We start from the raw sequence: 24631 nt of genomic DNA, 5'->3' as shown, positions 1-24631 counted from the left end.
GTGAAAGCGCTTGGAGGGTCGCGGTGAAGTTGACTCGTTCGGGTGTCAGGAACTGCCTCATTTCTTGCAGCTAAACACCTGGCAAGCCGCGCGACTGCTCAGCGCCTTAAAACGAGTGAAAAGCCTGCGAAAAAATAATCTCAAATTGTATTGCCTGTGACTGGTGCAATTTACAGATCACCTGGTGGCGATGTACATGATTCACGGGGAAATCTGCACACGCAGGTCTCAAGCTCTAGAGCGTCATCCTCTGCACACAAGGTTTCTAGGCTTGGGCTTCTCGTGAATCCCATTCCCCGGTCACTGGCTACCACCCTTCGCTTTACCGAGCAATATCCCCTTACACACACACACACACCCCGGCCCTGATCTGGCAAAGAAATGGAAAGCTTAATTTTTATAAGTTCTGGTGGCTATTAATGTGGAGATTGGAGTTGACAGACTGGTAATCTTAACTCATTTCTAAAGCTCTTCACAATTTATGAAGTACCAGAAGTAAGGAGATATTATTATTCCTGGTTTACAGTTGAGAATTCTGTGTTTGAGGCAATTTAATCGACCTGCTTTAAGCCCTACAGCTAATAAAAAGCCAAATATAAATGTTGGTTTTCTGGTTGTGAAGCTAGCACCTTTTCCGGTCCATTGTATGTGTAAGGAGCGTCTGTAAACCTCCTTTGAAGAAAAATAGTTTATAAGATCACAGCCAGAGGAGGTCTACCATGAAGCTGGTAAAATTCAAGTTTAGGGACCCCTCACTTGCATGCAGGGGTTCCAGGGCAATGTGGTCATAAAATTGCAAAAGTAAGATGCTTTTATACTCCTTTTTTTTTTTTCTTTAAGGGTGTCTTCATGCTCCACAAAACTTGGATGCACCTGTGATTTTAGCACACCTCTTTTCAGTAGAGGTGGATTTAATCTTTAACATAGTGAATGCCTATGATTGGTGTTCAATTTTGACCATTGGAAGAGTTTTGTGTTGCTATTCAGACTGTCAAGCCACCTGCAGTAGTCTCTAAACTTCACATGCCTACATATAGGCATCATTGTTTAACCTGTAATTTAACCTAATGTTAAAATCTACATTTATTCATCCAAACTCTTATGTTCCTAGATGTTCTAGATCAGCACTGTTTTGGTATAAATATAATGTGAGCCAATGTAACAATCTTAGTAGCCAAATTAAAATGTTTTTAAAGAAACAGGTAAGATTACTTTTCATAATATATTTTATTTTACCCAGTATATCCAAAATATTGTCATTTCAACATGTAATCAGTATGAAAATTATCAGTGAAGATAGTTTGCATTCTCTCCTTTATAGTCTTTGAAACCCCGTGCGTAGTTTATATTTACAGCACATCTAAATTTGGACTACCCACATTTCAAGTCCTCAGTAAAATTCCAAGTCCACATGTGGTTTGTGGCTTCCATACTGGGTACACAGTTCTTTATTGTCTAAGTGAAAAGAATGATTTTTCAGTTGAAAAAGTGTCCACCCAATAGCCAAATTAAACACCTAATGATAAAGTAAATGTAACTGATGGGGAAAGGAAAATAATAATTTTGAAGAAAGTATAGACATTTTGTATTTCTATCAGGGTTAATATTTTTTAATAGCAATTTTGTTAAATTTAATCTCCCCAAATCTATGCTATTAATAATTAGCTAAGTTCAAGTTTAAATTATTTAAATTTTTAATAGCTATTAAACACTAAAGCCATACATTTTTATAAAATTAATATTCGAAAACATTCAAAAGCAGAAACGTTTTATAGTAAATGCTCCCATATATATCGAGGTCCATACTTTACCGACCAGATTGTGGTTATTTGGTTGGTTGGTTGATTGGTCATTTTGTTTGTTACATTGTTGACTTCTTTTGGGTAAGCTCTAGCATAAGCCTTCACCATCCTGAATCCTACTGTTTTCATTATCATGTTTTGACATCTTTTCTGACCAACGCTTAATTGTATGTTTTGAAAATATAGAAATTGTGTTGTGTTTTTTAGCGTGTTTTCTCACTGCTAGAAAAGACTTGGCTTGGCACACCAATAAAGTTTACCTGGCAGAAAACATCAGGAAACTACCTTGCAGTAACAGGGTAAGAAATCAGTGAATGTTGGTAAAGCATCCTAACTCCAAATGGTTGTATGCCCACCTAACTACACTATCTGTTCAGTAGAAATTCTTGGGTGATGACTGAATGGTGGGAAAAGTAATATATTTCCATTAACATCACAATTCATAGAACCTTTTCCCTGGTAATAACTTTTTACATATAAATTATGAAACTATCGTGAGAAATCTTTGTGTTCTGATTGCTTTTAGAGCTGATCATATTGTGAAAATCTTTGATCGCCATGGTCAAAAAAGAAGTGAAATCAACTTATCTGGGTAAGTACAGTGGTAGATCCAAAACTTTTTCAAGCTTTGTGGCCTAAAAAATAAAAAAACACTGTCTTAAAACTATAATCAAATAGAATTTTATAACGTATCTCACCTGTATCTCCTATTTTGCTTTCTCCATTTGCAAAGAGATTTGGTTTTTTATACCATAAACAGTTAATGAAATATGTATATATATAGTATATGAATTAGAATTTAACGTTTATAAACATTCATACATTCACAGTTAAGCTGTAAGACAGAATTATAAATGAGTCCATGTGAAAGAATTCTTATTTAATTATAAACAAGCTTTAGTGTGTGTATATGCAGATAAGCCCGTATGGCTGTAGTATTTCCTCTCTAATAGTTACTTTCTGCATACTTCTTAAAGGACAAAAACCTTATTTTAAGGAAGTCATTCTAGACTACAGTAAGCATAACATAAGCATTTTTAATGATTCAGTGTGATCATTCCCTGTATTAGTTATTTTACTGATAGTCTTAGTGGTTATTATGATGTGTAGAGTCCCTCACCTAAATGATCTTATGCTGCCAAGCTTTTTAAATTCACATCTGCTTTCTGTAGCTTATCGCCACCATCTTTGCAAATCAGGTTGCTTTACTTCTCTCCCACCCACCTAATGCCACTATTTTAGCATTTCCCATTGCTCTCTTTTTTTTATTATTATTAATTTTTTTTTTCGTCCAGTCAACCAAAAATTTTTTTTTTAATGCTATTCTTGTCTGCTTACATTCTTTTTATTTATGTACGTATGTATGTATGTATGGCTGTGTTGGGTCTTCGTTTCTGTGCGAGGGCTTTCTCTAGTTGTGGCAAGCGGGGGCCACTCTTCATCGCGGTGCGCTGGCCACTCTTCATCGCGGTGCGCGGGCCTCTCACTATCGCGGCCTCTCGTTGCCGAGCACAGGCTCCAGACGCGCAAAATCTCTGAAAATATTATAGAAAATTAAGATCCCAAAACATATTTTATTTATTTATTTTTAACTTTTTTTATTTTTGGCCACACAGGGTGGCATGTGGGATCTTAGTTCCCTGACCAGGGATCGAACCCATGCCCCCTACATTGGGAGCACGGAGTCTTAACCACTGGACCACCAGGGAAGTCCCCCAAAACATATTTTAACAGTTCGAAGAATAAAATAACTGAATACCCAGCTATCTTATGTAAAGCTGAGTATGGCTTAGCCAATACCCAAGAACAGAGGGTCTCCAAATGAAATATAGCATCAGAGAAGGAAGGAAAGGTTAATCTTCAAGGAAGTTCTTAAATTATAATAAACATTTGGAGTAATTTTAAACAGTAAGAAACATGTTAAATAGAGCATTTCCTATTTATAACTATTTTGTTATCTTAATTGAATCACTCTTATTCTATTAAGATATGAAATGAAAATAAACTTTCTTACTCACTATTTCAGAAATCAGTCTTTCTTGTTGTTTGCAGTCCTACGTCTACCCAGCCTTGATCTGTTCAATACACAGTTTATCTAGTTATAACATCATTTCTTATCAGTACCTACTTTTTCCCTCTGTAAATCTGAAATAACCTTTCGAAAGTTGATCATACAAATTTCCTCTTGATTCCAGATGTGATTCCTTTCCAGAGGTGCTTGATGAGTTTGTTTTACCAAAGGGCCAGGCTCTTTATAGGTGTTGAGAAAATCTGCTAACTTATTAGGTATAATTATATTTAATATAGTATATGAAAATGATATTTAAAATAGAATTAAAAATGTTTCCATCCCCTCAACAACAACATAATTGGTGTTAGTTTTATCCAGGCACTGAATGGTGAGTTATATTTCTCACTTTAGAAAGTTTATGATGTATTCAAAAATAGATTGAATGGTCTTGTTATAGACAAAAATCACAAATAGTTGAGTGTTTAAATTTCTTTCCCTACTTGAAAAAAATGCATAGTGATGTTTTGCTCTCTTTTTAAAAAGTAACTGTGTTGCTATGGATTGGGATAAGGATGGAGATATCCTAGCAGTGATTGCTGAGAAATCCAGTTGCATTTATCTATGGGATGCCAACACAAACAAAACCAGCCAGTTAGACAGTGGCATGAGGTAAGGATAACTTTTTTTATATTTTAAATCTTCACTTAGAAATATCGTTATTTGCAGATTTGATGCTACAAATACTACTTTCATTATAAAGATGCATTGATAAGTTATTTTCTTATAAAGGAAAAAGTTCATTTCTTTTTTAATTGTTATATATAATCCTATTAATTTTGTTCAGTTAATTAGAATAAAGTTGTTATGATTATAAAATATGACTTCTTAAAAAGTTGCTTTCAATGGAACAGACTAAAATGTCCAAAGAAGAGAGAAAATGTATATGGGAAAATCTGGAGATGGGATTGGCTGCAGGCATGGCTAGATCAAGGGGTTCTAATGATGCAGTCAAGACTGTCTCCATCTCTCGGCTCTTCCTTTCTCTGTATTGACTTCTTCTAAGACTCTCTCTCTTTTTTAAATTTTACTGAAGTGTAGTTGATTTATAATGTGTTAATTTCTGCTGTACAGCAAACTGCTTAAGTTAAACATATATATATTCTTCTTCATATTCTTTTCCATTATGGTTTATCACAGGATATTGAATATAGTTCCCTGTGCTATACAATAAGACCTTGTTGTTTATCCATCCTATATATGTAAGTCAGACTCTTGATGGCTACTGGCAGGTATCAGCTTATACCATTCTTCACAACAAGTTATGCCAGAGAAAAGAGCATGCCCCTGTCACATTACTAGTGTCCACTCATTTCTTCAGAAGGTCTCTGAATAAGGTAGGCAGGGCCATGGCGTTGATAATCCTACCCAGTGAAGAGTGGAGTGAGGGTGGGGCAGTTCACAAGTGGGAAAAATCCTGGGCAGACAGAATAAATTGCAGGTCTCTGCTAAAATGGAAACCATTTTGCCATATGGAAAAGAAAAACCTGTAGGTATTTACAACTAAAACTGCAATTTTGACCTTGGACAAATTGCTTAACCTCTCTTTAAGCCTCAATTTCTTCATATATGTAAAGAGTGTATAGTAATAATAATCTGCTTCATGGCATCATGTGGCCTGCAGGTGGGCAGGAAGAGATCACACACATACCGTAAGATTAGACTATACTTTTCCAACTTACTTACCAAGGAATAACAGAGCAGGACCAAACATCACCTTAGCGCAGGTTCTCTTGACCCTCCAAAGTGACGCACGAGACATGCATCCACAGGCAATAGTGTCTGAACAACATCAAGTCTTGCTAGGTCTGAGAACCTTCATTTCTATTTCTGTCCTTTAACACTTCGGTACATCACTTTTCAGAAGGATTTTACACACCCTGTGTACTTCCATTCAAGAGGATGTTTATAAACATCAAGTGTTGCTTCTTGAACCAAATTGAGCATCAGTGAGGCCACATCCTGACCCAGAGAAAAATGCATAATTAATCCCAGGTGTTTCGAATTGGCAGCTATGCCTCCCACTGTCTATCTTCCCCCGCTTCCATTTTCTCACATCATCTCAGGATTGTTGTGACAGTTAATTGTATGCAGTGGCCAGGCACCAAAATAAGAACTGAGGGAACAGTAGATGTTATTGTAATTATCAATAAGGTAAAATTAAGGGTGTTTTACTGTTGCTATTAATATTTTAATGTCTAAAGGCTTTTGGCTATAGAAAGGTATACCTACTACTATTTGTTTTTTTGTTAATGATCAATCTAATATATCATGATAGTTAACAATTTTGAATATCAAGTTTGCAAAATTTTCTTAAATATTTTGCAAACTTAAGTTTCCTTTAAACAATTAAAATTTCATTTACAAATTTAATCTGATTAGATTCTTCTGTGCACTTCAAACAAATAATTCACAAAGTGTCAAATATAATTATTACAAAAGTTGCTGCAATGCCACTTAACTATCTTAAATTATTAGGTTAGCACAATGGGTTGAATTTATTTCATCATTTTTACTAAATGTATTTTTTCTACCTTTTTAAGATTATAGTGGTACTTACCCTGATCCTACCTAGGCCTACAGCAGTAATCATTTAGTTTTTTACCTGGGATACATCAATCTTTTCAGAGAATTTCTGAGTACAGCATCTGGTTCATCAACCAGTTGATTCTTGGTTGGATCATGGGACATGGTTGCTTCTCCCAAGGCCATTCACACCCGAGTACTAGTCGCCCTACTCAGCTTCTTTTCTAATTGACCTTCAACTGTCATATCAGCAAGAATTTTATAAACCTGTGCCTCTCACATAGGTTGCCTTTTTTTGTAGCCAGGTGCATTTTCCTATAATAATATATTCATTACATTTTTCTTGGCCAGAAATATGTGTGATTATTATATGTTGGCCTGATCTGTTAGCATAATTGGAAACATATGTATGTCTTAGGATCTTACTGTACTTTGTAGGACCTTCTAGAGGTCTTATCTTCTAAGAGAGGAAAGATGAAGCCCATTCAGCTAACTCTTCTTTTGAAGACATTTGATTACTTGATCTTCTTGGAATACACTATTTAACCCTCTTTCTAGTTGGTTGTTGTGTGACTGTTAGTACTGATAAACTATTGACTGGACTAATACTGTTACACTACTCTTACTATATGTGACCACAGTTGCTAATCAGACCTTGTTCTTGTCATATAGTTCCTCTTTTCTCTGGTACTATTTAGCTCACTCCAATTTTTTAAATTCATGTTTTCTGAGCAGCAGACTCCAAAACAGGATTAAATGTGTAAGGTGTTTATCACAGGAAATATCTGTGAGGGAACAGAGAGGGAGAAGAGGTTAGAAGAGCCGTCAGACCACAGTGCATGTCTGACCCTTGTAAAGGAGAGAGGGAAGAAAGAAAGGGGGGTAGAAACATCTGGGACCGCAGCACAGTTCTAAAAAGTTCAGCTAGGCCCAGTCTGAGCCAAGGTTACCATCAAAGGAGCCCTGTACCTCCCAGGAATGGGCCTCAGCAGGACCCCTGCCATGCGCAGTCATTGTCTGGGAGCAACCCGTGGGAAGGTGTCGTCCCAGCATGTTGAGGTGATGGATTCCAATGCCTAGCAGCTGGGGGCCTTGGTCAGTTACACTTTCTATAGTTAGAGATCTGAGAGGCACGTTCTCAGGGCTGCTGTACCTACTTAAACTGAGAGACAAATGCATATTTATCTTTTATAAAATATGTACTTAATATCTTTTATAAAGTATACTGTATACTTAATATATTCAATAGTTGTAAATATATACTCAATTGAAGAAACCTAGCAGCCCGGTATATTAATACTTCTTATTAAAATTAATTTTTACTAAACATTTTATTACATTCACTTATTATTACAACTAACTTTTCCTATGCTTTAAGTGAACTTTTGTCTTCCAAGTATCATTAGGTTTTATGGCCTGTCACAAACTCAACTTGTTTCAATTAAATATGTAATTTTTAATGCTCAAATTCCCCTAATTTAGCCAGAGGAGTCCCCTTTAAGCTGACTCTTTTGTCCTTTTATTACTGCCCTCAACATTCTTGAAAGCTGTGTTGCTTTCTGAAAACAGTAGCTTGATCTATCAGACTCGAAAAGTTTAGCTGCATCAGAATCACCTGGAGAGTTTATGAAAACACAGCCAGCTGGGCACCACCCGCAGAGTTTCTCATGCAGTAGGACAGGGGTGGGATCTGGGGACTAGCATTTCTGAAGTTCCCAGGTGATGATGCTGGTCCTGGGATTGTATTTTCATAACCACTTTTCTAGATCCATTGTGATTTCTTTCCTCAATATATAAATGAGCTACTCTCCAAGGAGTCTTGATTCCCTTTAGTAGAGGATTGTATAAAAGTTCAACCTTTGGATCCTAGAATGCACAGTAAGAACTGGTGGTAGGCAAACGTGCTTTCTACCTCCTTCTGAGCTACTCTTAACAGTGACAGAGCTGGGAAATATATGTCCTTTTTCATGAATCATGAATTCCCAATGCTTTTTCCAATTTAGTATATCGTATAGTTGGACACTACTTTTTTTTAAAGCATGAGATGTTATCATCCATGAAGATTTTTACCACAATTAGAGTTACAACTATCATTAGTAGACAAATTAATAAGTATCTCATCATGAGTCATCTGATGAAATTTGAGATTCCATCATGACTGAATTGAAGCCTATATTCATCATACATTTGTATTTTAAGTCTCACTCACCTAAGATCATTTTATAGTGTCTCAGAATGTCTTTAGCACTTCTTCGTTGTCCTAAAGCATTAAGTTGTAATTTTGTACTTCAGCTTCTAAGTAGATGTTAAAACTATTCATGAAGTACTTTTTAAAAGGACTACTTAGGGGGTTATAATTGTGAATTATTTAGTAATTTGTATCTTAATGTTACAGGGATCAATTGTCTTTCCTTCTTTGGTCAAAATTTGGAAGTTTCCTGGCTGTTGGAACTGTTAAAGGAAATTTGCTTATTTATAATCGTCAGACATCTCGAAAGATTCCTGTCCTTGGTAGGTTGTAGCTGGAAACACTGCTAAATATTTGAGATGCTTTACATAAATGTAAATTTTACCACCTCAGATTTCCCTGATATTGCAAGAGAAATTTTGTAGTTTAAAATTAAGACTTCCCTGGTCAAGCCATACATCTATCTAAACTAGAAGATCCATCTTCACTACCTACTAAGAGTTTCCCAGGCTATGTAACTGGTTGCCCTAGGGTGAGCCTGTGCCTTTGGACACCAGTACATTAATAGCATGGCTTCCAACTGTCCCTTTCTCACCCAGATTGTGCCTCTGGCATGGAATAGCTCAGATGCATATCAACACATTAGTAGATGGGCTAAAACATTTGGTGGCTTCTTGGACAGAGTATGTCCAGATTCCTAATTCTGACCCCTCACTCTCTCCAAACACCAATTTAATCTAGGAGTGGATTTCGAGTTATATTTCCCTCAGGGTGTATGACTGGAGGGTATGTGTGTCTAATCCTTTGACCTTCTTGGTTCAGTCTCATTGATTCCCCCAGCCTCTGGTCACCTAGCATCTGCCCTCGGACTCCCCAGGAGGAAACAGTATCGATTCTTTTCAGTTATTGTAACATCATGCTGGTGAATGGTGAAACAGTGGGCTTAATTACATACAGGTGGCCAATATAATTTACCACTAATGAAAGAATTAAATCCTGGAGATAATAGTGCCCACAGAATACTTGAGAAAGTGCCTTTCAATTAAGGACACTTGTTCATTTCAAATTATTTTCACATATATGTATATCTTTCATAGGAATATTTTTAGTGCTCTACCTAAACAGTTATGTCATTGATCCACTTGAAAAATTAAACTAAAAACTTTTGAGTTACAAAACTCTGCTTTCACCATATAAATTAGTTTGACTTAAGTAGGCATTTTCTGTCTCCCACTTCATTTACAGGTATATTCTACCAGTTAACTTATAAGCCCTAGAAATTTTGACACTTGAGGTATAAGAAAATAATTTGTCAAAACATGATTATTTTGTGTCAGTATCTGTCATATATACATGATTTTATATGTGATCTTTGTATTTAATATGAATATTGATTCTAATCTCAGCTAATTTAATTCACTGTGTAAAATGGAAAAGATTCAGGCTAATTATATATTTTAGGTCCTTTAGCTGCCTCTTTTAGAGTTAGTTGTGATTTATGGCTGTGCTTTTTTTCCTTTGAAATAATTTACTTTCCTAAAACCAAGGCATTTCACTTCCAACAGCAGCTGCACAAATGCATGGTTTTTACAGTAGCTAATGTCTGTTACCTTGTTTCGTCATGCTCTGATTTATTTCCTTGAACTAGACTAGATATAGGCAGTTCTCACTTTGCATGCTTCTAACATGCATGAATTTCATTGTTCACAGTGTACCTAATATTGCCAGTCTCCCAATAACATGATTTACATTTCAGTGGCCATAGTATGGTAACTATAAGTTAATACTAATTAAATGAGTCAATACATGTAAAGTGCCCAGAACACCGTTAAGTAAGCACGCAAAACATGTTAACTGTTATCAGTGAAGTTAAGGCTAACCTGAATTCTGAGCACTAGAAGAAAAGGAGAGATTTTCTTCTCCCTTTCTTGAGTATAGAAAGAAGTTTGTCTTTGGCATCTTTCCACCTCTCTTCACGTACTCCTTTTTTCCCTTCTAACACCCATTACTTTGGACACCCAGTTCCAGTGTACCACTTAAGCCACTTAATCTATGATCAGCAAAATCTCCTGTTTCCCAGTCTCTTCTCTGAATGTTCCCTTCACTTTTGTGCTCTGGTCTTCTGATTTGAAATACTACCTCTATAGTCCCATATTTATCTCTTCCAAACTCTAGACTCATACATCCAGCTGCTTACTCAGCATCTCCAATGAGATTTCTAGTAAACACTTCAAACTTAATATCACCAAAACCAATAGTTTTCCCTCTCATCATTGATGGCATTCCATCCTTTTAGATATTTAAGCCAAACCTTATCGTCATCCTTGACCCTTATCTTTCTCCTACTTTCCATACCTAATTTGCCAGAAAATCTAGTAGGGTCTATCTCCAAATATCTCCAGAATCAAGACTGTTCTTACCACCGTTACTGCTGCCACCGTGGTGTGGGGCTCAGACATCTTTGACCTGAATTTCTGGAATATCTTAACTGGTCTCCCTGCTTCAGATCTTGCCCTGCTATAGAATATCCTCAACCCGGAGGCCACAGTGAGGTTTCTGCTCGGAACTCTCCAGTGGCTCTCCATGTCACCCAGGGTCAAAGTCCTCACTATGGCCAGCCAAGCCCTCTGTGACCTGGCCCTTGGCGACTCTCTGACTTCATCTCTTACTCATCTTCTGGGACTTCACAGCCATACATACTGTCCTCCTACCTGAGCCTCTAACACTCGGCAAACCCTGGCCTCAGGGTCTACTCTCTTAACGACTATTTATTTAGAGCCTGCCTTCTGCATACATACTGTATTAGGTTCTGTAAGGGGTACATGAATAAAATAAACATGATCTCTGTCTCAATAACAGCTAAAATAGCTAACATTTATATAGCATTTCCTATATGCCTGGCACTCTTCTAAGTGCTTTAACTCGTTTGATCCTCAACCCCTATGAGAGAGCTCCTACTATTATCCCCAATTTTTGGATGATGTGACTAAGGAATAGAAAGGTTAAGTCACTTACCCATGGTTTTGCAGTAAGTGGTGGAGCCACGTATTCAAAATAGGCAGTCTGCCTCCGGAATCTGTATACTTAATTAACCTTGGGGCTCTTGAGTATTTATCTATCCCAGGACCTTCGACAAATGCCCTCAGTGTCAAGCATGCAATTTGCACCCCAAAATGTGGTTTTTGCACTGTCTATAGATTGCTCAATAAAAAAACGTCCTGATACTTAGTGGCTATCTAATATCCCTCACTAGCTAAATGAGTCAATTTTTAACACAAGTCTCACGAAGGTGCCTTCATATTTGTACCTCAGTGTCATCATGAATCATTGTATGTCCTTTAGTTATATACGAATAGTCAAAACTGTGATGTTGAATCTGCTTATGCCAAGGGTCTCCCACACTGTGAAGCTGAATATAGTAAAGATAGCTTTGGTGCTTTGAGATTTAAGCACATTTTGTGCTTAAGACATTATTGTGATAGGTTTGGTTATATGGTAAACAAACTTGTCAAGAGGTGGAATATCTTTTTATGTTAGGACCTATGCTCATATGCACATAAAAAATTGGAAAACAGGATTGCCCTCATATGCCTGTATCTTGATTTACAACTTGGTAATAAACTGTTTTAAATAAGGTTGCTTAGACACTAACTGCTTTGATGAGATTTAAAATTTCTTGTCTGTTTAATTTCCATAGTATATTACCTAAACTTTCAGATTAACATCACAGATATCTAAAAATTTTTTTGAGAAATCAATATGTACAAAAATCATCTCTTTTTCAGGAAAACATACTAAGAGAATCACATGTGGATGTTGGAATGCAGAAAACATGCTTGCTTTAGGTGGTGAAGATAAAATGATTACAGTTAGTAATCAGGAAGGTGACACGATAAGACAGGTAATACAGTAACATCTCTTTGGTCGGCTATATTCAAATTTTCTTCCAAAACAAAGTTTGTCTATCAAACTGATCTATAAAATTTAAAAATCTCTATGTGAGATATGTATACAGTAACTTCACATTCTAAACATCAAATTTTTTTAATGTATTAGGACATTTTTCTTTAATATGAATACTTTATCCAAATATCCTCCTTTGTACATTTCCCATTGGCTAGTATTAGCATGGATTATCAGCTCTGTGGTTATAGTCGAACAGTATATTTGTGAAATAACTCTTATTTTATATATGTATATTTACAGCGTAAATGTTAACAAATGGACTCAGAGTCAGGTAATGCAATCAACTGCCTGATTCTAAAGCCCACTCCTTTAGCTGATATGTTAAATTGCTTCCAAACTAATCCTAATTAAATTTAATTTTAGGGTTAAATTTTACTGATGTTCAAATTTCCCAAGATTGATTAGATCTTCAGAGGCTCCTCTCAAGGGAATTTGTATTACCCGTAGCTATAGAAGCTCACCAGTGGCAAAATTTCACTTTGGATGACTTGGCTTATGATTTATTACTTCTAGAGCAATGTTGACATTCTTTGAATACCTGCTAGTTACATGGCACTGTGCTATGTACTGTAGAAGAAATATGAAATATGACTACAGAAGAAATATGAAATATGGCCCTATATTAACTATCTATTGCTGCATAATAAATTACCCCCAAAACTTAGCAGTTTAAAACAACAAACATTGCTTTGCAGTTTTTGTGGATGAGGAATCCAAGTGCAGCTAAGCTGGGTGCTTCTGCCTCAGGGTCTCTCATGAGGCTGCAATCATTTTATCAGTCTGAACTGCAGTCTTATCTGAAGGCTTGACTGGGGACCACACCAAAGCAGCTGGCAAGAGAGTGAGAATAGTCATTCAAGACTTAAGCTGCAATCATTAATAAATAACCTGATCTCAAAATTATTTTTGCTGTATTCTGTTCTCTAGAGGTGAGTCACTAGGCCCAGCCTACACTGAGGGGCCGGGATGGGGATTACACAAAGGCATGAACACCAGGAGGTGAGGATCATTCCAGACCATCTTAGAGGCTGCCCACCATAGGCCCCCTACTCTCAAGAAGAGAAAACGAATCATGATAAAACATATATCATCTTATATGATTATCAAATTGTGTGATATAGCTTACAAGTCCTATAACATTTGTGAGATAGAGGAGATAAATGAAAGTTGGATTGTGAATCTGTAAGAGAGAAGATGATCTAAATCAGTCAGGGTGTAGGCTAAACTATTGTAACAACGAGACCCAAAATTACAAGGACTCTAAGAATATGGTAGTTTGGGTGGTTTTTCCTCTTTCTTTTTCTCATAAAACAGAGAGGAGTAAGCATGTCATCTATGTATCTCTACTTCTCAAGGTTGTATAAAGTCCCCCTTCCTTCCTTCCCCTCCCTTCCTTCCATCTTATTGTTCTGCCATTTTCTAGGGTGTTTTGCCCTCATGTGCATGGTTAAAGGAAGCATACCAGCACCTCATTTCAGCCCCAGGGAAGGGAAAAAGAGAAGTGGAGTGCAAGAAATTTGTGAACGACCTAATCTGGAAGATGCAATCATAATTTCCATTCATATCATATGACCAGAACCTAGTTATATGGTCACACCCTGCTGCTGCCAGGGAAGCTGCAAATTTAGTCTGCCTAGGTGATCATGTGCCCTGCTAAAACTTGTTTTAATGGGTATTGTAAGACATTTAGCAGTCGCTGTCATTCACTCCAAGCAGAACAGAACAAAGATAAGAGGAAAAACTTATTACAGCTTGTTCATGGCTTATTCCAGACTGGACTGACTGAAGATTTGGGCTTTGATTGAGAATTTATAGAAGATAAGTCTGAAGAAGAAAGTTGGTTCTTGTATCTGGAAAGCTTTGAAAGTGAGATAGAAGTAACTCAATCATGTTGAGCAGACCATAGCATGATTACAATGGTTCTTAAGGAAGGTTAATATGGCATTACAATAAAGATGTTAAAAATATATATATATATAGCATTACTGTAAAAAATAGTTTCTAGAAACCTTGTAATTTTGATCCATCTATATTGGTGTCCTTTAGAATTAGAATGCTACAGGTCCCCCCTCTTGTATCCATATCACACATCATCAGTAGATATTGGCATTTTTTTTCTTCACTGAATCAAGACCTTAGAATACTTTTCCACACATAACATCCAAGGAAGCCATTACCACTCAGCCATTATTAACATACAAGACAGCTATTTCCCATTTTTAATCCCCAAGAAGTATGCTTCCAGAATTTGGCATACTACTTAAGTTATGATGCAGTAAACAAAACATACGTTATAAGTATTGTTTTGTCTGGTATTTTCTCTTCATTGCTTTGACTTGGCTATTCTGCAGAGCACTCCATTGTAACTTGTGTGGATTTAATCTTTATTTATCCTGCTGAGGACTTGTCTTGCTTCCTGACTCTGAAGATTGCTGTCTTTCATCAATCCTGGAAAGTTCTTAGTCATTATCTCTTTGAAATTCACCTCTCGCCCTTTCTATTCTGTCTTTCCAGAGCAACTGTTAGACATATGTTGGATCTTCTTATATCTCTTGATCTCTCTTTCATAGTTTCTTTTTGTCACTCTTTGCAATCTTCAGGATAATTTCCTCAAATCAGTTAACTTATTCTTTCTTCAAATTTGTCTAATCTTCTGTCCATCCCATTGAGTCTTTATTTTAATGGCTCTACTTTTTATTTGTAGAAAGTACCTTGTAGTTCTTTTTAAAATCTGCCTGGACTTTTTAAAGAAAGTGTTGTCTTTTCTTATATTTATGAGTCCTTTTATGTTTTTAGCCATTTTAAATGTATTTATTTTATGATCTCTTTCTGATAATTCTGTTCTTTTTAGATCTGGTGACTCTTCCTCTTGATCCATTGTTTGTTTCTGAGTTTTCTCATTTTGAATTGTGAGCTCATCTCCAGCAGGGCTTGACTGTGGAAGTTTTTTGCAGCCTTTGAAGAGGCTTTAGATTCGTTTTGGCCAAACACTGCAGGGAGTTTCTAGACCACTCAAAGTATAACTTTGGACCTTAGACCACAATGAGCATAGGAGGGAAAGTCTTTGATTTGAAAAGAATTTTTTCTGACCCAAAGCCCAGCTTGAGCCAAATGGGCTTCCTTATTGTCTCCCTTTACCAGCTACTGCTCTGGATATCTGCAGCATCAGTTTCTGCACACACTTTGGTTTTCAATTTGATCTTTGCTTACGGTCCCTGGAAATCTTCCTAACCTTCTTTCAAGCTTATCTTAGCCATTTAATAAGATACGTGTTCAGTTTCATCCAGAATTTCTAGAAGTTTGTAGCAGTGGGATTTTCAGGTTGTTAGTCCAACCTGTAACAGAAATGAAAGCAAGTTACCTGTTTTAGTAATAGAATGAATTTGAGTTTGGGGTTTATTCATAGTGATAGTATTTTCACCTTTGCAGACACCAGTGAGATCAGAGCCTAGCGACATGCAGTTTTCCATGATGAAGACTGATGACCGCACCTCCACTGCTGAAAGCACAGTAAGAGTTCTAAATCAAATCCAGGCCCAAATTATTTGGTAATTTTTTAGGATATTCTGTCTCCTTTTCTAGTATGGTTCAGAATCTATAGTGATAAATAAATTATAGTCCTTCACTTATTAAACCAATGCAGGCCCCAGTTTCTCAGGCCTAAATGTTTTTTCTGCTGCCACCTAATATCACAGCAAATGAGGACAGCTTCCTGTTACACTTGCTGCTTTTCTTATTCTTATGGTAGCAAAAACAGTGGGGGCACCTTGAAAAGCAAGAGTATTGATTTCTCTATCTTTTTTTTTATTTTCACTCTATCAGATGTGGGGACCAGAGCTCTGGAAATTATAGTTTTATTTTTTTAATACCTTAGATTGTTTTCCCTGCCACATTTTAACATTCTGAAATCCAGATGATTTTTACAATCAACAAGAATATATTTAATGAAGTAATGTTCCTTTATTTCTCTAAAAGCTATTATTAAAGTGATAATAACTCCTAACTGGTAGCGTCTTAGAATCAAGGAAATATATCAAAGTGTTTCTCTTTACATATATATATCCATTACCCTTAATGAACCCAAATAAGTAATGCACTCTTTTCTCTCCCCAACACAGTTAGACCCTCAACTGAGAATTATAGTTAAGTACTGACTTGTACCAGCTGGATAGTAGTCTAGCCACATTGACCAGTGCCCTGCAGGTGATGGGAAGAGTGATGATATAAAAAGCCGAGCTAGATTATCCACACAGGTGTGGACCTGTAATCCCAGATAGCCCAAAATCAAAATCAGACGGCCTTAGGATAGAAGACTCTCTATACTCCGGATATGAATTCAGTTTTAATGGAACTATGTCAGACCTACCTTCCTGTACTGCACAGGACTCATATTAGAGGTACAGAGAATTTTAAAAGGTTATTCCATCGAGCTATTTTAGTGTACTTCCAAGGGTGTATTGCATATATGTGAAGCCAAGGATCCTTCCCAGACTGTATATTAGTAAAATGTTAACAAATGTTTTGAGTTAGCCATATTGTTACCTTACTAATTATAACATTTAACGTGCTAAATTTGGCTCATTGTTTTTCTAAATCAGGTTTATGCTGTTTGGATTTGCTTATTAGTCTTTTCATGAAGTACTGAGTAATTCATTTCATAATCTCTTTTATTTTCTGGCAGATAAGTGTAGTGGTTGGCAAGAAAACTTTGTTTCTTTTTAATCTGAATGAGCCAGATAGCCCAATTGATCTGGAGTTTCAGCAGCGCTACGGCAACATTGTCTGCTATAGTTGGTATGTACAAAAGCTCATTACAGAAGGATACCCCTGTGTTTTCCCTTACTAATTATAATATATTTAATTTTTGTCTGTAGCATTTTCACTTCTCTATGTAACATTTTCTGGATTATAGTCTATGATTTATTATGTGGAACTACCTAGCATATTATCTGGCAAATTGGCCCTCGATAAATTATATTCTCAAATTCCTTAGTTTTAAGGTATTTGCTTATTTACTGTATTGCAAATGATAGTTAATCTCCCATTTTACTGTATTATTGCCTTCGTTGCTATAGGTATGGTGATGGCTACATCTTGATTGGTTTTTCACGTGGAATTTTTGTGGTCATTTCCACTCATATTCGAGAGATCGGTCAAGAGATATTTCAGGCTCGTGACCATAAAGATAGTCTAACCAGTATTGCAGTATCACAGACCCTTAACAAAGCTGCTACATGTGGTGATAACTGGTAAGTTATATTCACATATTCCCAGGAAAGCTTATATAAGGAATATTCAAGAGATTCAACAAGACATTGTTAACTAATGTGAATCTATCAACCATAGTTGCACTGTTAGAATATGTTCACAATTGAAAATTCCTAACATGCCTTTACCTCTGCCTTTAACACTCGGGGTAATACCTAAAATACAAAATGCGTGCTAAATACAAAACCTAAAATGGAGTATGCTTGAAAATCAATCTTAAAAATAAAATAGGCACACTCCACCCTGTCACTCTTACTGAATACAGCCATAAAACCTGAACAGAATCCATGGAACAGCTATTTAAGGACTCTGAAAAGTAAACAGTAGCAGGCAGATTGGAGAAGAAGGCCAGCGTTTGAAGTATCACTGAGCCAGCGGTGAGTCTCCCATTTGTCTTCTGGTCTCTCTCAGCCAGGACTCAAGGCAGCCTGAAACCTGGACCCTGGATGTAAGCACCGGGGCAGAGAGAGAGAACTCGGAGAGAAGCCCTTTAGTTCTGGCTCAAGTTGCAGGAAAGAGAACGCCTAACACTCAGAGAAAGTTGGGGAAATCCCCCAATTTTCTTTTTTTTTCTTTCTTTGTTCTCTCATGCCCCCAGCCACCAAGCAGTCTCACCATGGCAGTGACAGCAAGGACCCACAGCCACCTAAAACTCTGATGGAGGGTAGCCTTCCTCTCCGATTGGAGGAGCTGTGGTCCCAAGAAGGTGGGGCCTACCCTTGTTCTTTATTTTTCTCTCTGTCCTCTCACTACTTGGCTGCAGGCACAGTTGTAGGAGATACAAGGCAGAGCAGAGCAACTAGAGCCCCAGCTTTCCTGCTGGAGACCAAAAAGCAAAGCCCCAGGGAACCAGAATATACCAGGGAGGTCCTGGAGAAGGAGAAACTCTGGAAAGCAACCCTATAAAGATATTTATGAACTCCCAGGTTCATCCCTGAGCTGTGTGTGTGTATCACATCCTAAACACATACCAAAGACTTTGAGAACTGAAATAAGGGATAGATCATAGCCCAGGTCCTATACTGGCCAAAGAGTAAGGCATACAGGGACATATCCGAGTACCATTGCAAAGGCTTTGGAAGTGGAACTGACATTGAAATCATAACCCACAGAAGGCTGGTTAAAATGTGTGGCCTGAACCCAACTGGGCTGATTGCCTGCTTAAAAAAAGAAAAAAAAAATTAACCTTCTCTGAGGGATTTCAACAAGACAGAGTGTCATAACATAATATTCAAAATGTCCAGAATATAACCCCAAATTACTTGACATATGAAGAATCAGGGAAATTTCAACTCACTTGAGAAATGGCAATCAAAAGACACCAATGCCAAGATGATGGAAATAGCAGCTATTATAAAAATGCTCCAAGAAGTAAGGGCTAGCATTCTCAAAACAGATGGGAACAGTCTCAGAAAAGAAACACAGCCTATAAAGAAGAACCAAATGGAAATTCTAGGACTGAAAAAATAATATTAATGCAGTGTATGTAACACCAGAATGGAAATCACAGAGTAAAAGAGTTGGTGAAGTTGAAGGTAGAGCAATAGAAATATCCATTCAGAAACCAGAGGAAAAAAAGATAGGAAAAAAAAAAAAAAATGAGCAGAGCCTCAGGGACCTGTGAAACTACCAAAGGTCTAACATTTGTGTCTTAAGAATCTCAGACATAATGGCCGGAAACTCTCACATTTGGCAAAAGACATAAACCTATATATTATAGAAGCTCAGCAAACCCCAAAAGGGTAAATCCAAAGAAATCTAGACCCAGACACATCATAATCAAACTGCTAAAAACTAAAGGCAAAGAAAAGATTTTGAAAGCAGCCAGAGAACATTTTGAATGACAGCAGATTTCTCACCATAAACCATAGAGGCCAGAAGGAAACTCACAACATTCTTAAAGTGCTGAAAGAAAAGAATTGTTAACCAAACCTCTATCTATATCCAGTAAAAATATCCATCAGTAATGAAGGTGAAATAAAAACATGCTCAGATGAAGGAGAATGAAGAGAATTTACTGCCAGTGGACCTCCTCTAAAAGAATTGCTGAAGGAAGTTCTTCAGATAGAAGAAAACAGATGACAGAAGGAAATTTGGAACATCAAGAATAAAAGAAAAGTAACAGTAATGGTAAATAGCTGGGTAGGTAAGGTGGAGGCAGGGGAGACTGTTGGTCACAAGGGCTATTGGAGAAGTCACATAAGGAACTTACTTTTGCTTGTGACTGTGGGCTGCTATGTAGGGCATGCATGTGCAGGAAGGACTAGTGTTAGTTTAAGGTCCCTGCAAGCCACTTGGCCAAAGTAGATGCCAAGGCAGCTACATCATGGTGTAGCTTAGCTAAACTCTCAACAGACTTGGACTGTGCTGTAAACCAACCAGTCCTAGCAGACATCTACAGAACACTCCAGCCAACAACAACAGAAGACACATTTTTTCCAAGCACCCATGGAACATTTACCAAGGTAGACCATATCCTGGACCATGAAACAAACCTCAGCAAATTGAAATTGAAATCATACAAAATGTGTTCTCTAACCATCATGTAATCATGCTTGAAATCAGTAACAGAAAGACAACAAGAAATTCTCTAAACACTTGGAAAGTAGACAACCTACTTCCAAATAACTCATGGGTCAAAGAGTAAATCTCAAAGCAAATTAAAAAATACATAGAACTTAGTGAAAATGGAAATGCAACATATCAAAATATATGCGAGGCAGCTAAAGCATTTCTGAGAAGAAAATTTATAGTATAAATTCATACACAGGAAAGAAAAGATTTCAAATCAATTAGCTAAGTTCCTACCTCAAGAAACTAGAAAAAGAAGAGCAAAATAGGCCCAGAGCAGAAGGAAGAAAGTAATAAAGAGCAGAAATTGAAAATTTAAAAATAGAAAAAAAATTAATTAAAAAGCTGGAATTTTTGAAAAAAATTGATAAGTCTCTAGCAAGGATGACAAAAATAGAGAGAAGACACAAATCACCAATATCAGGAGTGAAATAGAAGTATCACTACAGATCTGAAAACCATTAAAAGGAGAAAGGAATACTACAAACAACTTTATACTCAGAAATTTGACAACTTAGAAGATAGGGAACACAACCCAATCAAAAAATGGGTGGAAGATCTAAATAAACATTTTTCTAAAGGAGACATACAGATGGCCAAAAAGCACATGAAAAGATACTCAACATCATTAATTATTAGAGAAATGGAAATCAAAACTATAATGGGGTATCACCTCATACCAGTCAGAATGGCCATCATCAGAAAAATCTACAAGCAATAAATGTTGGAGAGGGTGTGGAGAAAAGGGAACCCTCCTACACTGTTGGTCGAAAAGATTCGTGCACCCCGATGTTCATTGCAGCATTATTTACAATGGCCAAGACATGGAAGCAACCTAAATGTCCATCGACAGAGGAGTGGATAAAGAAGATGTGGTACATATATACAATAGAATATTACTCAGCCATAAAAAAGAACAAAATAATGCCATTTGCAGCAATATGGATGGACCTAGAGATTGTCATATTGAGTGAATAAGTCAGACGGAGAAAGACAAATATATCGCTTATATGTGGAATCTAAAAAAATGGTACAAATAAACTTATTTACAAAACAGAAATAGAGTCACAGATGTAGAAAACAAACCTATGGTTTCCAGGGGGGAAGGGAGGGGAGGGATAAATTGGGAGATTGGGATTGACATATACATATTACTATATATAAAATAGATAACTAATAAGGACCTACTGTATAGCACAGGGAACTCGACTCAATATTCTGTAATGACCTATATGGGAAAAGAACCTAAAAAAGAGTGGATATATGTATATGTATAACTGATTCACCTTTCTGTGTACTTGAAACTAACACAACATTGTAAATCAACTATATTCCAAAAAAAAAAGAAACAGTTTTTCAAAAGCCACTAACTACCAAAACTCAACCCAGATGAAATAGATAATCTGAATTATCTCTGTAACCATTAAAGACATTGAATAATAATTTTAAAGCTCCTGAAAAATACATCTTCACATCCAGATGGTTTCACTGGAGAATTCTACCAAACATTTAAAAAAGAATTAACACCAATTTTACAAAATCTCTTCAGAAAGAGGAGGAAACACTTCTCAACTTATTTTATAAGGCTAGTATTACCCTATACCAAAGCAAATAAAGATAGTATTAAAAAAAAGAAAGAAAACTAGAGACCACTGTCTCTCATGAACTTAGACACAAAAATCCTCAACAAAATTGAGCAAACTGAATCCAGCAATGTAAAAAAAAATTGTACCTCATGACCAAGTGGGATTTATTCCAAGTATGCAAAGCTGGCTTAACATTCAAAAATCAATGTAATTACCATATCATCAGTCAAAGAAGAAAAATCATATGATCACATCAATTGACACACACACACAAAATTTCACTAAATCTAACACCTATTCATAATAAAAACTTTCAGCAAATTAGGAGTAGAGGGGAATTACCTCAACTTGATAAAGAACATCTACAAAAAACTTATAGATAACATTATATTCTACGGTGAAAGACTGAATGCTGGCCCCCTAAGATTGGGAACAAGGCAAGGATATCCACTTTCATTACTCTAACTCAATCTAATATTAGACATTCTAGTCACTGCAGTAAGGCAAGAAAAAGAAATAAACCACATCCAGATTGGAATGGGAGAAGTATAACTATTTTTTATTTGCAGGTGACATGATAGTCTATGTAGGAAATCCCAAGGAATCTACAAACAAACTCTTAGAACTAAAATTAATAAGTGAGTTCAGCAGGGTGGCAAGATACAAGATCAACACACAATCAATTGCATGTCTATGTACTAACAATGAACGTGTGGAAACCAAATTTAAAATATACCATTTTTAATCAATCCAAAGAAAATGAAATACTTAGATACACACTTCACAAAATATGTACAAGTTCTGTATGCTGAAAATTACAAAATGTTGCTGAAAGAAATCAAAGAAGATGCAAATAAATGGAGAGACATACTGTATTCATTGAGTGGGAGACTCAACACAATAAAGATTCCAGTTCTCTCCAAATCGATCTATAGATTTAATGAAATTCATATCTGAACCCCAGCATGGTTTTTTGTAGATAGAGAAAGCTTATTCTAAAATACATATGCAAAATCATAGGCCCTAAAATAGCTAACAGCAGTCTTTTAAAAAGAACAATAAAATTCTACCTGATATTAAAGCTTAGTATGTAGCTACAGTAATCAAGGCCATAGATTAATGGGAACAGAATAGAGAAGCCAGAAATAAACCCGCACAAATATGCACAACTGATTCTTGACAGAAATGCAAAAGTAACTAAATAGAATGAAAATAGCCTTTTCAACAAATGGTGCTAGAGCAGTTGGAGATGCATACACCAAAAAAATTAACCTGAACCTAAACCTCACACCTTAATCAAAACTTAACTCAATGCATCATGGACTTAAATGTACTAGGCACAACCCTACCCCACATCTCAACAAACAAACAAAAATTTAAAGGATAAAATATAATTAAATATAGAAAATTTAATATTTTCTTACCTTAACCCAGTGGATCCTCCTGTACATCCCTTTTTGAAGAACACTGACCTGTTCCATAGCTTATAATTGTTTGTGAACAAAAACAATTTAACTTAGCGCTCATATTTAAGGACTTTTTTTATTTTTCAGCATTAAAATCCATGACTTGGCAGAATTAAAAGACATGTATGCTATAATCAACCTGGATGATGAAAATAAAGGTACCGATTTTTCTGTAGCAGATTGACATTTTATCGTTTCGATTACAGAAAGTAATGTGTTACTGTATGGTTTGCATTAATTATAGGAGGAATAAAATTAACACCTTTTACTAGAGTTCCCTAAGATAGCCTCCTTATTTTAGTAATTATGTTGAGTCATACTCCTTGACTAGAAGCATATAAGTCCACTTTGATTCAAAGATTTCTGGTGCGTTTTATCCCAAATCCAGTTGCAAAAACTAAATTCTTACATACCTTCCGTTTGAGCCAGTGTTGAATGAATCAGGGCTCATGTTCATAAGCCAATCCATGATGAATGTCCTAGTCTAAATAAAGACTATTTAAACTATTTATAAAATTTGAAGATTTTTATGCCTCTGGCAGCTTAAGTGAAGACAGTTGCTTGTTTGCCTGCAACAGTATCTCTGTTTTTGAATAATCCTTTATTATGTCCATTATTTCAGGGTTGGGCACCTTGTCCTGGACAGATGATGGTCAGTTGCTGGCACTGTCTACCCAGAGGGGATCGCTCCATGTTTTCCTGACCAAGCTCCCTATCCTTGGGGATGCCTGCAGCACCAGGATTGCATATCTCACCTCCCTCCTTGAAGTCACCATAGCCAATCCTGTTGAAGGAGTATGAAAACTGTGTTACTTTTATTATTAATAAAATCAAAACAGTTTCAGCGGTTAACTACTGTTATTTTTCTCTATTATAGGAGCTACCAATCACAGTTTCTGTGGATGTGGAACCCAACTTTGTAGCAGTAGGGCTTTATCATCTGGCTGTGGGAATGAATAATCGAGCTTGGTTTTATGTCCTTGGAGAGAACGGCAAGTCTAAATCCAGTTGTTTTCTTATCTAGCGTATAATTTGTTTTTATTTGGGAAGCACTGATAGTTTCTTTTAAGACCAAGTCTTTCACTCTTTTTCTTCAGACATCTCTTTCTTAGCTTAAATGGTTTTGCAAATCTTCTAAAAAATTTGCATAAATTTTGGAAAGGTTTTATTCTTTACCTTTGTTGTGAAGA

General features: G+C 36.4%; 1 protein-coding gene across 14 annotated transcripts in view; it reads left to right on the top strand.

Moving 5' to 3' along the window:
* The window catches only part of KLHL5 (kelch like family member 5), a 187984-nt gene that overhangs the window by 105434 nt on the left and 57919 nt on the right, over positions 1–24631 (top strand). For 12 of the 14 annotated variants that reach the window (XR_014244094.1, XM_082390390.1, XM_082390380.1 and 9 more), the window contains 11 exons: positions 2010–2101; positions 2329–2394; positions 4357–4482; positions 8792–8907; positions 12370–12485; positions 15980–16060; positions 17232–17344; positions 17626–17799; positions 23529–23599; positions 24064–24236; positions 24319–24433. Coding sequence is in view for 12 of the 14 variants with exons in the window: in XM_082390390.1 (XP_082246516.1) it covers positions 2010–2101; positions 2329–2394; positions 4357–4482; positions 8792–8907; positions 12370–12485; positions 15980–16060; positions 17232–17344; positions 17626–17799; positions 23529–23599; positions 24064–24236; positions 24319–24433 (1243 nt within the window). In the remaining 2 variants the exon portion in view is untranslated. Of the gene's footprint in view, positions 1–2009; positions 2102–2328; positions 2395–4356; positions 4483–8791; positions 8908–12369; positions 12486–13477; positions 15882–15979; positions 16061–17231; positions 17345–17625; positions 17800–23528; positions 23600–24063; positions 24237–24318; positions 24434–24631 lie in introns of those variants that run through there. The other 2 variants (XR_014244095.1, XM_082390384.1) reach the window with 2 other exon arrangements.

The sequence above is a fragment of the Balaenoptera borealis genome, assembly GCF_965194805.1.
Source record: "Balaenoptera borealis genome assembly, chromosome: 4".
Classification (NCBI taxonomy): Eukaryota; Metazoa; Chordata; class Mammalia; order Artiodactyla; family Balaenopteridae; genus Balaenoptera; species Balaenoptera borealis.
This window is presented reverse-complemented; position numbering and strand designations above follow the sequence as displayed.